This window comes from Simochromis diagramma, unplaced genomic scaffold (genome assembly GCF_900408965.1).
Source record: "Simochromis diagramma unplaced genomic scaffold, fSimDia1.1 OVJJ01000031.1, whole genome shotgun sequence".
Classification (NCBI taxonomy): domain Eukaryota; kingdom Metazoa; phylum Chordata; class Actinopteri; order Cichliformes; family Cichlidae; genus Simochromis; species Simochromis diagramma.
This window is the reverse complement of record NW_024386983.1, coordinates 2623727-2636693: the sequence shown is the minus strand read 5'-3', so window position 1 is coordinate 2636693 and position 12967 is coordinate 2623727. Positions and strand designations below refer to the sequence as shown.

At 41.1% G+C, this 12967-nt stretch overlaps 1 protein-coding gene across 12 annotated transcripts in view; it reads right to left on the bottom strand.

Annotated features, from left to right (window-relative positions):
• slc8a2b (solute carrier family 8 member 2b) overlaps positions 1–12967 on the bottom strand; it is a 201381-nt gene that overhangs the window by 54408 nt on the left and 134006 nt on the right. For all 12 annotated transcript variants that reach the window (XM_040039710.1, XM_040039709.1, XM_040039711.1 and 9 more), the window contains one exon: positions 8405–8915. In XM_040039710.1, coding sequence (XP_039895644.1) covers positions 8405–8791 — 387 coding nt within the window. In that variant the 5' untranslated portion in view covers positions 8792–8915. The remainder of the gene's footprint in view (positions 1–8404; positions 8916–12967) is intronic.

The following is a 12967-nucleotide window of genomic DNA, read 5'->3' as shown; positions in this document are numbered from 1 at the left end:
TTTAACTTGCTCTCCTTGTCACAGTCTGCTCAGGCAAACTGCATGGAGTGCGAAGAGTGGACCCAGGTCTGGACATACTAAAACTCAAACATAACTGATGATGAGCGGTTTATTTAGGCAGACAAAACAGTACAAAATAAAAGGACGAAAACAACATATAACTAAACAATGACCTACACTGGGTAAACTAGAAAAGAAACAAGAACCAAGAAAAATCTTGGGGAACAGAAAACAAACAAGAAAAACTCTAAACATAGCAAAGTGATATGGAAATCTGAAAGCACGACATGGCATGGGGAAAACGCAGATGATCCGGCAAGGAGTGACTGAAAACACATGGACTAAATACACACAGGAGGATAATGAGGGAAGTGGGAACACATGGGGAAACGGCTGACACACATGAACATAACGACATAATGTCTACTAATTCAGTTTGCATGTTGAAGTATTTCTGGTCAAGATATATAAGATTGTTAGTATGTTAGGCAAGGTCCTTAAAGGAACAGAATAGTTGTTTAAATGTGTTATTGGAATCTAAGTACCAGCCAGTCCACACCTCCCTGTTGTTTCAAGAATGAAAAACCAAGAAGGATTTTTTTGCTAATACGTTTTCCATGGTGATCTGTATGAGCCTCTGGACAGTAAAAAGTCACTGTTCTCACATGCTGGGGCTGCAGATAATGCAGTGGGGCTGTATCCCAATTCAGGGTCTGCAGCCTTAAAGGCCGCATTTTATGGCCGATTACGTCACAGCGACGCGACGAAGGCTGTCCCAATTCAAAGGCTGCTCGAAATGCGGCCCTCAAATGCGTCCTTCATTTCCCTGAATTTTAAGGACGTGGCGGTGTAGACTTCGTGGCCCAACATATCCCAGAATGCATAGCGCGGCAGTGGGTGTGGATAATTTTGCCGAAAAAAAACGGCGGAAGAGTAAACTTTTAAAAGTAAGTACTTAATATTATGTCACTTATTTATGTGCAAATGTTTAATAATGAAGAACATTAAAATATTACTGTCAGCAAAGTTATGTGACATTAGTGACGTTTGTACTAACTTGGTTTTAAAGCCTTTACTTTAAAATACACGCCGTTCAATAGCTGAGCTTAATCTTACAGAGAATGATCAAAGCTCATGTAGAAACAAACAAACAAATGAACAAAAGATTTTCTCCTTCATTTCTGTCAAACAAAGCTGAAAAGTTTCCAGCTGTTAGTATCATGGTTGCTAGGCAACCTGGGCAGCGCGAAGGAGGCTAAACCGTCCCATTTCACAAGCCTCGCACTTCCGGCCTTAGCGGTCTTTGAGTACGCGGCCCTTGTGGACCGTTAAGGCTGCGTACTTTAAGGCTGCAGACCCTGAATTGGGATACCGCCTGGGTAGTACCGCTACCTCACAACGACAGTGGTCCTTTCAGTTTGCATCCCAACTTAGATGAAGGGGGACAATTTTTCTTCTTGTTAACAAGAAGAAGTTCAATATCTCTACCTGCTGAGAATTTGCAGTGAGAACAAATCTTCCATGTTCTCATCCAGTCCTGTGTTTTAAAAACGACCTTCCCATTCCACTAAACAGCATTTTTAATTACATCTCAGGAAAGCAGTTTTGCAGTTTTAATACCTTACATTTAACAAGATAGGCAGTGTCATCCAGCCAAGTAGAGTTTGACTTCCAGCTACTCACTCACTTATTTTCAGATTAGATTTTCTTTCAAATGTAATTTTCACACTCCGTGTTGTTGTGTTGTAGGCACCAAAACTATCAGGCTAAGTTTTCATTGAGGGAAAGGCTTGGATTCAAATACAAATGTTCATAATGTTAACCACATTAGAGGCTTGAGCTCCATTTTCTGCAGCATAAGCCTGAAAACATTAACAGAACTAAAAAAAATTAAATAAAAAACTAAAAGTCAAATATTTTCACAGTTTAAACATTTGGATCCGTGAACATGACTTACACTATTTTTCATTAACTTCTCCCAAAACGGTTAAGTTAACAAAAAAAAAGTTAAAAACTCAGTTAAAAACCTGAAGGTTGAAAATGTGCTTCCTGTCTAAAGTCAACATTTATTACTGGCTTTGAAAGGTAATTTTTATATATGCAGCCAGCAAGTTTGCTTTTACTCCCGTTCCTCATTTCTTTCTTGATCACGCGTACAGTCTATGACCACAAAGAAAGAAAATAAACAGAAAAGCCACGTTGATAATAAAGGTGTCTGTTGAAAAAAGAATCCACGAAAAAAACAAAACACATTTCCCTCTAAATCAGAATTCAGTTTATGTGAGTGGGAATTTTTCTGAGTCGTGGCTCTCTTGTCGTATTTATCTACAGAGAGACAAAGAGACAGATTTATCTCTCTGCTTCTGCTGTATTCATCACCATTAGCAGTTTATTCGCTGACATAGTCGTTACTACATTTACTCTGTTTCCTTTGCATTCATAAATCCTCATAACAGGAGCTCACACAGGATGTGAAGTGTAGAACAGCGGTCTCCAACCTTTTTTGCGCCACGGACCGGTTTATGCCCGACAATATTTTCACAGACCGGCCTTTAAGGTGTCGCGGATAAATACAACTAAATAAAACTAGTACCGGTACTGAAAAGTTATTCATAACACACGTGAAAAGACCCAGGAAAACCGAGTTAACGATAAAAACGATAACAAAATAACGCTGAAAACCGATAAAAACCCTGAAAACCAGACATTTCACATCTGGGCCTCAACTCTCGCGGCCCGGTACCAAACGACTCACGGACCGGTACCGGTCCGAGGCCCGGGGGTTGGGGACCGCTGGTGTAGAACATGTAGGGTCAGCACTCCCACATACTCCTGCAGTGTACAGACACACCAGCACACAGACTGACTGGAGCCCTGACCGGTAGATGGTGCAGAGGTGGTGCTGTGCCTGCCACGGTGATGGATTGTGGGGTACACACTCAGATATCCATGTACACTGACCGTGAAGGGGATGGATGAGCTAATGTTTCCTGTGGCTTCTACCACCATGCCTATTACTTTGTTGTCTTTCCCGTTATAGAGCCCCTTATCTGACAGATTTCTCATTACATTCAATCTCAGTGTAATTCCTCTGGATCCCTGTATATGTATCTGTTAGGCTCAGGGAATGACCTGAATGGAGTTGGACAGCTCCTGTGGAAAGATGAGTTGCGGTCAAGAGGCTCCACTAAAAATGATTTACTAAGCTGTCACCGGAACCAAATTAACCTGGACTGCATTTGACCGTGTGATTGGTACTTTAAACTAGATGGTAGTTGTTTGCCTCCACAGCTGTTTTCAGGCTGGATGCCTGCTTAAATTTTCCAGAGTAAATAAATGCACTTGCTTATTTTCAAAAGTGATTATTTACTTAGTTACTTTTTAAAAACACGATTTACAACATGAATAGGTAATAAAGCGATAGATCTTTCAGCCCAATTCTACTGTTTTGCATAATCCATCATATAAAATGTAATCAAATAGATATGTCTCTTTCTGAAACTTGTTTTGTTAGTTTTAATCTTTTAACTTTATGCATCAAGCAAACATTAAATGATATGCAACATTCTCTGACTGGAAGAAATTAGTTGAACATTTAAACCTATTTTCTGCACATTCCAGCACATAAAATAAAATAGTTGTTTGTGTTTACACTCAGTCTTTCTAATAGATGTGAGTAAAACACAGCAGAAAATAAATAAAATCAAAGACTCAGCGGTCCTGTTGCTCTATTTTCACCTGTTTAGAAGGAGTGGGGCAGGCGGAGGTTTACCCTGGTGCAGGTGTGTTGTAGCGGTCAGTGGAAGGATCTGGGAGTTTCACATTCCCGTGGCAGCGTACTATCGGTGCTTGCTCAGAAGTTTAGGGGTTTTTTCGCTGTAAAAAGAAGTTTTCTTCCCACGCAGTGAACAGCGGACTAAATGTTTTTGTCACTTTTTATGGAAGCAAACTCAAAGTAAGGTCAGTACTTCCACGCTTTAAACGCTGCACGCTCATACTCTCTCCTGCACTCGATATGTGATCCATTGTTGATCTGCACACAGCTGTTGCCACGAATGTCGCACTCGCTTACGTCACTGTCATGAGACACTCGTCAAAAAATCACGGTTTTAGTAACGCAGTAACACAGCGTGCTTACGGGAAAGTAACAGTAATCTAATTACCTTTTTTGCAGTAGTAATCCCTTACTTTACTGGTTACTTGAAAAAAGTAATCGGATTACAGTAATGCGTTACTTGTAACGCGTTATTGCCCATCTCTGCTGAGGAGCATAGCTATCCATGGTTGTTTCAATGAATAACTTTTAATAAATGTTTCCAAGTGTTTAACACTTCTGCAGTGGCAAGCACAAAGACTGTTAATATATGCCTTCAACATCTTAATGCGATATGCTGTGGTGGTTACTTGTGGATATGGTTTCTAGTGCTTGTGCGGCAGAGAAAAGTGTAAAGGTGTAAAAGGAGTCAGACTCCTGCATTAAAATGCAAAAACAGGTCTCAACTAAAGTCCAAAATAAACAACCTCTACAAAGTAAAGACATGCAAAAAAAAAATTGAAACAAACATAAATCCAGAGACACAAGAGGCCTAGCAGAACACAGGAGGTCACTGGGAAATAACTCTGAGCTTGCCACGCAGAAAATGCACAAAAGGCAAAGAGAAGGTAAGACTATAAATACACCGGGAACGGATCGGGGAATGAGAAACGGGATGGGGACCAGACGCAGGTGAAACTGTGTCCAAATCTGGAGGCTGCATGTTTCGAAGGACGTGGCCTACATAGGGCACACCTTCACAGGCCACAAAAACTTCAGAGACCGGAAGTGTAGCCTATCAGCGCTGCCTCTGTTGCCTAGCAACCATGAAACTGGCAGCTAGAGAGGTGTTGGAGAGAGATGGAGGACAAAATCCCTAATGCCATGTAACTTGTATGAAGCCAAATTCAATGTTATAGAGCGATATACATTTAAATGCAGTGACTGCTTCCCTCAGACTGTCAGTCTGACCTCCGAATGCAACCTTCAAAGGATGCAGCCCCTGAATTTGGAAACACTTAATCAGCCAGTCAAGGGAAGACAAGAAAATAAAATTATCACATGACATGAAAGAAAATTAAGCTTCAAAGCAAAACATGGTGGAACCAGAAGAACCAGAAAGAACATCGGAGAACAAAGTTAGAAACACACAGATGAAGGAAGAGAAACACTGACATCAATAACAAACCCAAAATATAAGAAATAATAATAATAATCGAGGAACTGATAACTGAACATGTGAAATCGAACTTAAATGATAAAACTAAAGTATAGTATTAGCAGAATGGTAAAGTCATCACAGCCAAAACCCCCAAAAAACATATAAAAACAAAAGTTCAAAACTTTAACCTCAGAATGACACGTGGTCACTATTCATGTTCAGGGATGTTTGGAAAATATAAATAAAATAATAATAAAGCCTGTAAGAGTGCGGTGTATGGGGCACAGAAATGTGACAAAATCTTTTAACTAACATTAAGTCTTAACTTTCTGAATGAAGTAAGCAATCTATAATAACAAAATCTGGGTTGATTCATTATAAAATGTAGATTAATCAAAATCATGTAACATACCCTCTTTAAGTGCTGCACACTCAAAATAAAGAAGCTAACTCCTGTTTCTTATTGACCTCTAAGCCTCTGGTAATAAAGGTATCCTTGCCCTACTTGCCTCTCTCTGCAGAATACAAGCAGTCATTGGCCATCTGTCTATATGCAGCTTACATGATAGAAGTGAGGAGACCGACTCTTTCCTGCTGCTGCAACCGGAGAAATGAAATGTGTGGGTGGAGTGTAATTGCATCTCCAAGGAGTTGAGCTAACACTGATGTTATAAGTCCTGTCAGACAACTCCAGCACTGAGCAACATTTTACTCTGAATGTGTAAAATTACTCCTTGGGAGCCGAAATAAACTCAGAAATGTTCTGTACTCAAACTTTAATACTTTGTTTTTTTTGCTGTTCTACCCACAACAGAAAAGGAATCATATGGAGAGTATCGTGTAAGACAAAATCTTATACTCTGTAGATGTTAGCATCTTTTTCTTAAACCAGAAAACAGCTTTGATACTGGGAACAGCGTCTCAATGTCCTCGTTTCTCACTCCAGCTGACCTTCATGTCTCCTCATCCTCCTTTCAAACTGGACCTCAGGGTCCACTGAAGCCTCAAAACTCAGGCGCAATCGTCTTTTGTTAAAAAACACTGCATACACTGCATAACCTCAAGACCCGATCCATTAAAAGCCACCTGGGACACAAACACACACACCCTGTGAGCTGTACTCCTGCAAAAACATCACGACAACTTTGACAAATAACAACTCTGTCTGCTGACTCTGAAAACAGCTGAGGGTCATTTGCACTGTTACAGTTTGCAGTGGAAATGGAGAGAGGAGGGGAATCTATGAAATTCCCATTAAAGGAACTGCTTTACAGGAAGGAGACGACTGAATGATGAAGCGCACAAATTCACTTCACAGGTTCCAGCAAATCATTTATGGCTTCATTGAAGACGGGAACACAACTTTATTAATGCATTAACATGAAGTAGGTCTATTTTGAAGTGTTTGGTGCACGGTCAGCAAACAGTCTGCACTATAGCTGAGTGAAAACACTCGACAGGTGGAAGCTTTATCTTTCCTTTCCTTTTGGATAAAGCTTGTAGTAAGAGCTGGATCAGGTGACGCTGAACCATCCTTATAGACTCAGGCTGCTGGGGGACTTCCCATCATGCACAGAGCACTCCTCCTTCACTCCCCTCTTTTCACTTTTCCACCACCACGTGTCATTACATTTAACTTTCCTCTCTCCTGTAGTTTGCATTTTTCCTGTTTGTTGCTCATGTTCTGTCTTTCTTTCCTTTTTTATTCTCCTTTTTTTCCTCAGGGAGGGGCAGCCATCTGCAGATACTGGCCCCTGTGAGCAGCACTCGGAAACAGTGCTGCTCACAGGGGATAGTCATGTTGGTTTTCTCTAATAATGGCGTTTTTAACCTTACAAAGCACATTGGAACACCTATTGTAAATACATTCTGTGAAAATGAAGGTTAATCAAAAAAACTTTTCCATCAAAGATGTATGAACAGCAATTTTCACTGCAGCTTCATGAAATGGTCCCAAATTATTCCGGCACACGGTCTGATGGTAGCGCATCGTGGTCGGTGTAATAGTTCATGTTCATGTTCATGTACCTCCAGGCTAAAAGAGCAACAAAGGCCAAATTAGGAAGTGGAAGATCATAACTTTCTGATACACTACCGTTTGAATCCCACACCTTGCTTCAGATTACTTGCAGCTCCATAGTGTAGTGGTTCACACATTTGCCTAACAAGCAGAGGCTCCCCAGGAGAAGACACAAATCCTTTGGGGGTTGCATGAGGAAGGACATCCGGTGTAAAATCGTCCAAATCAAATACACAAAGCTATCCGCTGTGGAGACAGCCTCGTTAATTTCTTTGTTATTACAACTCAAAATAAATAAAGGGAAGGCCGCTTGTAACTTGGATTGATCGATATCTTTGTGCACTTTTTTTTAAAACTATTGTAGGTTCAGCTGTTGTTGATGTTCAGCTTCACTTGCTGCTAAAGCATTCTTACTACATTAATGAACATTTCATGGTTCTGTTTAAAATATGTTCACCTGGTAACTGAAAACTGATTTATTAGGTTGCCTGTCGTGTAAAGACACACGACGCCAGCATTACTTTTAAACCTGCGCTGAGCGACACAAAGAAAATGAGGGCAATCCTGTGTTTGTAAAGAAACAGATCATATTCATCACTATTTCCTGATTGGCCATGAGACTGCACTGATGTGAAAGGTGTGCTTGAGTTGTTATTCCATGTTTCTGGGTAGTACATCCTTTTTCCAGATCTCTGTGGTGGTCACCTGACAAAAGTTTAAATAACTCGTAGAGTAATTTGGCCTGGAAGATGGTCGACACCCTGCTAGATTTGTACAATCTATGAGTTTGTAATTCCTACATCATTGGTTCCAAAATGGTGTGCTGAGGCAAATCCAGGTATGCTGACATTTATGACCACCATGTGTTTTGTTTTTGGAGCATACCACAACTTATCCTCACTGCAGTCTATCTGTAACCTGAAGAAATAAAAGATGAAAGACTAGCAGCTCTCAAAGTTGAGAAGTTTGCAAAAACGACCCGTCTGAAAGCTTCAGCGGTGAGGTCAACAGGCCTTGGAAGCTAAACATCCCCCCTCATGCAAACTGAGATCCAAACAAAAACCATTTATATCAACTATACCACCTGTGGATTGAGTGCATTTGCCTGACTCAAGGTATATGTCATGTTCAAGCTTGTAAGATGTAATTTTTGCTTTTATAAATAATTAAATGATGTTTGTCATCCTACCTGAGATGTGATGACCTCTATGGATGCCATGAAGCGGTCAGCAATGATGGACACTCCCAGGAACATGTACATGAGTGACAGGAAGTAGACCACAGCTCTGGCCACCTGGTAACCGACTCCAGGGTTTTCGGGGTACCAGACAGGTAACAGGATGCCCGGCTTGCACACGGTCACCTCATCACACTTATCCCCAATGCTGGGTGATGTACTATTATCATTAGATAAGGAAGGCAGGACGGAGGAGGAGGGAAATATGGAGGGCAAGGCTGTTCTTGGGTCAGGGTTCATGCTGGGGTCACTGCGCTGGGACTCTGGCTGGCAGGGTGGCAGTGGAAGGAGGAAGAGGAAGAAGAGGAGGAAGGGGGCAGGAGAGGCGGAGAGAGACATCACGACGTTTGATTCCCACGAGAAGCAGGAAAGACGAGGCAGAAGATGATGGGAATAGGCAGAGGAAGAAGAAGACGGGAACGGGAGATGCTGGGTACAGCCGAGGGTGCTGCGACTAGCTCACCTGCAGAGGGGGGAGAGAGAACGAGAAGGAAAATCAGGATTAGTTCATGAATAAAGAGAAGAAAAGGTTTTAAAAGCTGTACCGAAGACCAAACAAAGAGTGCATTTGAAGCTTATGCAACATTAAGCAAACACTAAAAGAAGTGTCTTCTATGCTGTCAGACACTTTTTAATGAAAACACTGAGGGAAGAATAGAAAGGAGAGAAGAGTTCTGGCTACGCTAGGTTTTAAAAATCACACAAACTTCTTACAGTTGCATCTGTGGTTTTACCAAAGTTACACAAATTTACACCCTTCCCAGAAAAATGTGTCAGTGCTGGTGTGAAGCCAGTTCTGTGGTGGAGCCTTGAGAACCAGCCAACATTTCGACAGGTTTCAGAAACGATTCTTACACAGCTTTTGTAGGAAAAGGTGTGAAACCCTTCAGAGGATAATAACACAGAGGTCGTCATCTGCATCATCTCTACACCTTCAATGCAATAGTGAAAATCTCACTGTAGCCCCTCCCATAGTCACCACCCGTCTTTGATATTATAAAGGTATGGAACCACTAAGCACTGATCTATACATGCATCCACCCACCCAAAGGAATTAATGAGCATAGATACAATATTCATTAACTGGCACTCCATTGGTGGAAACTGGGTACCACTCAATATCCACACTGCTGTCTAGTTCCAGCAAGAAAATGCAGCTCGGAGAATAATGATGATGCAGTTATATCTGGCTCTGTAATCTTACTGTTTCAGCCCAGCAGCGCTGTGATAGACTTACAACCTGTCCAGGGTGTACCTCAACTCTCCACATCACAGCTGACGTAGGCTCTATTTCCCCGCGACCTTAAACTGGATCATCAGTTAAGAAAACGAATGGATGGATGTTTTAACTAAGAAGTTTACAACATGTTCCTCATTACACACTCAGTGGCAGCAATAGCAGTTGCTTTCCCAAATTTATTTCATCAAATTAAAATTCCAGCCCTGCACTTGGCTTGCTCTGCACCCAAGAAATACTTCTTTGAATATTTGTAGATAGATATACTGCAGTATATCTATCTATCTTTCTTTTTTCTTTTTAAAGAGTTTCACCAGAAACAGTTTTGCCTTATTTATACGATGATGAAGTCATCACCCTTTAGATGATGACTTCACTGACCCTTATCTTTTGAGGAAAATGTCAAATTTGTCACAAAATCACACCTCTTGACTTTAGCTTTCATTTTTCATTTTCACCGTGCTGCATCTCTCACCCATGCGTTCGTTGCCTTCTCCCTGTAATGGCATTTAATCTAGAATGCCTAGCAAAGTCCTGGATAGGCGACAGGATGTCCAAAACTCTACTGCCAGGCTTTGCTGGCAGGACATAATGCCTACTCTCAGCCACCTACACTAGTGTTTTAAATAAGATTCTCCTCCTAAAAAGTCCCTTCACAGTGTTCATTGCAGTATTCATTCCCCCTCTGATACAGGAGAGCTGTTCATCCCCTCTCTACATTGCTGATCCTGTGGCACAGAGCTGTTTGTGATGGGGCTTCGGTGCTTTGGAGTTCTCTCCCGCTCCTCATTCAAGGAATAGAAACTCCAGAGCAATTTAGGGAAAATCAACCTTTTCACACTGGCTTTTGTTCCCACTCAAAGTAACCTTACTTTGTTGCCCCCTTGATATTATTTTGCAGTGCGTTTTATGTACGATGTTTTTGACCTTGCATTCATACTGTAGCTCTTGTTTTTCATATGAAAGCAGAAAATAACTGGATTGTGAATTATGTAAAGATTTCCCCGTAAATATAGACAAAGGAAGTTGTAAGTGAACGCTGGCAGGTATAAAAGGGTGGATGATGTAGTTCACTCTTGAATGAAACACTGAGGTGAGTCACCAGAACACAGAAAAATGATAATATAGAGATAAAATAATTAAGGCTCAATAGAAAAAGCTGGAGCAGAAGGCTAAGTGGAAGAAAGGATGACAAATGCAGACAGAAAAGAATGAATAATGGATGAATATAGTAGTGTGCGACTTTTAGTTCGGTTTAGTGTTACCTCGTGTCGCATAAAAGTCTTAAAAGCAGCATTTTCTCTATTGTTTACCTTGAACTTCCGATGGAAGGAAAAACAAGTGAGGCAGAAACCCGGAGCGAGGGTGAGAACAAACGGAAAAAGGACAAACAAATGCAAAAAACTCTGAGCGAAAACATGAGAGACAGGAGAAGAGAGGGATGGGAGGAAGAGAGTCAAAAGATAGAAAGACGGTACAAAGAAGCCGAGACAGCAGGGAGGACGAGTCGCCGTGATGGCCTCCAGAAAAAGAGGCTTGTTTTTGTTTGAGTCATGCAAACCCAGAACTGCTCACCAAATGTCTTTCTGCTCTTTCCCTTTTAATTTGAGACACCAACACACTAACAATGCTAACGCTTGTCTGAGGTAAGTTTGTGTGTGCGTGAGCATGCAACGTCACTTCTGCCAACTGGTGAAATTTAGACCTCAGCGTGAAACCAAAGGATGGACAGATGGACCGAACAGTGTTTCCTGCAGTTTGTGCAGCAGTGCCTAATCTTCCACCTCGCTCGCCCTCTCACGCTTCATCTCTCTCCATCCGTCCATGAGTGAGGAGGGAAGCACCTGCTAACACCTTCTGTTTTACAACATTACACACCTAACCTGCTCTCATATTAATTTGGTTGATGAAAATATGAAAATTATGCTCATATTAAAAAAAAAAAGACAACTTCTATAATCCTGCTGTTTATCTTTCTTTTGTTTTTTTGTTTTTTAGTTATTCCATCAGAAGCAGGACTTCTGAAGCCATCAGATCACTGAAAAAGACGACCAGAGCTCTTTTTAGGCCAGGATCCAGTTTTACATTTACACAACAGCAAAGAAAGAATCACACTTCACACAAAGGTCAGCCAATTCAAATATTAGATGCCACCTTTACAAACATCATGCACGATTAGTTAGACGATTAGATTCTGTGTGGTTTCAGCTTGTGTTTGTATAAGAAGACATGTTTAGTCTCCATATTTGCTCCTGTGTATCTACTGCAGCCTGAGCCCAACAGGACAAAAGCAACAGTGTGTCAAAAACTGCTCTTCTGTCTGCAGTCGCTCGCGTAGCTGGTACACACAAGTTGTCCTTTGGCAGTGCTTTGGCGGCATCATGCTGCACCAAAGTTTTTAAGCCATGAATCATCAGTCTGATTGCTGTAAACATATAAATACTTTGGTAGCACAGCTCCATAATGCTGCATGATGGATGCACTGGCACGGCTGTGTGAAAGAAGCAGCCGTTGATTAGTAGGTTCGTTTCTATGCACCAGCACTCATGAGGTGCTTTGTATTTACGAGCCATTCAGAGGGCAGAATCTGAAGCCGATTCATGTGTGCACACTTCCACAAGGACTGCGGTTCATAAAGGAAACACCGGCTGCGAGTAAGGTTTTATAAACCAGATTACAGTATGGATCCTACATACTGTTTTATAAACGAGGCTGAAGGACTGCAGAACACAAAATCAGGCTGTCGGGATAAAAATGTGCTTTCCATTGTCTGCCTAGGAAAGTGTGCTTGTTCTCAAAAGAAAACAAAATAAATTTATATGAGTAGCTCCAGGCTGTCCTTTTGGACTGTTTCATATTAGACTTCAGTTATCAGCTGAGAAGCTTAACAGAGGCTGCCGCGAACCGGCTCTTAAGAAATATAACCGAAACTAAAAAGTGATTTTAGTGAAGATTTTTAGAAAAGAATACGGCACTTTTGATGTAAAGTCTGTAAAGACTAATATTTAATGATCATGGTAATAACAAAGTTTGTATGAATAATATTTACAGTCATTAATGGGTTAATTTTCTGGATTCCAGATGCATCTGGACGGTCTCATTTTGCCTGACTTTAAAACAGTCAACTGATATTATACTTTATGTTAATAATGTTATACTTTATGTTAATAGAAGATCTGACTAGAAGACATGTGTACGTGTATGTGGAAACCATCAGGCTGAACACTTCCAAACCTCGGTGCAGTTTTTGCTGTCGGACAGAAATCACTGCTGACTAG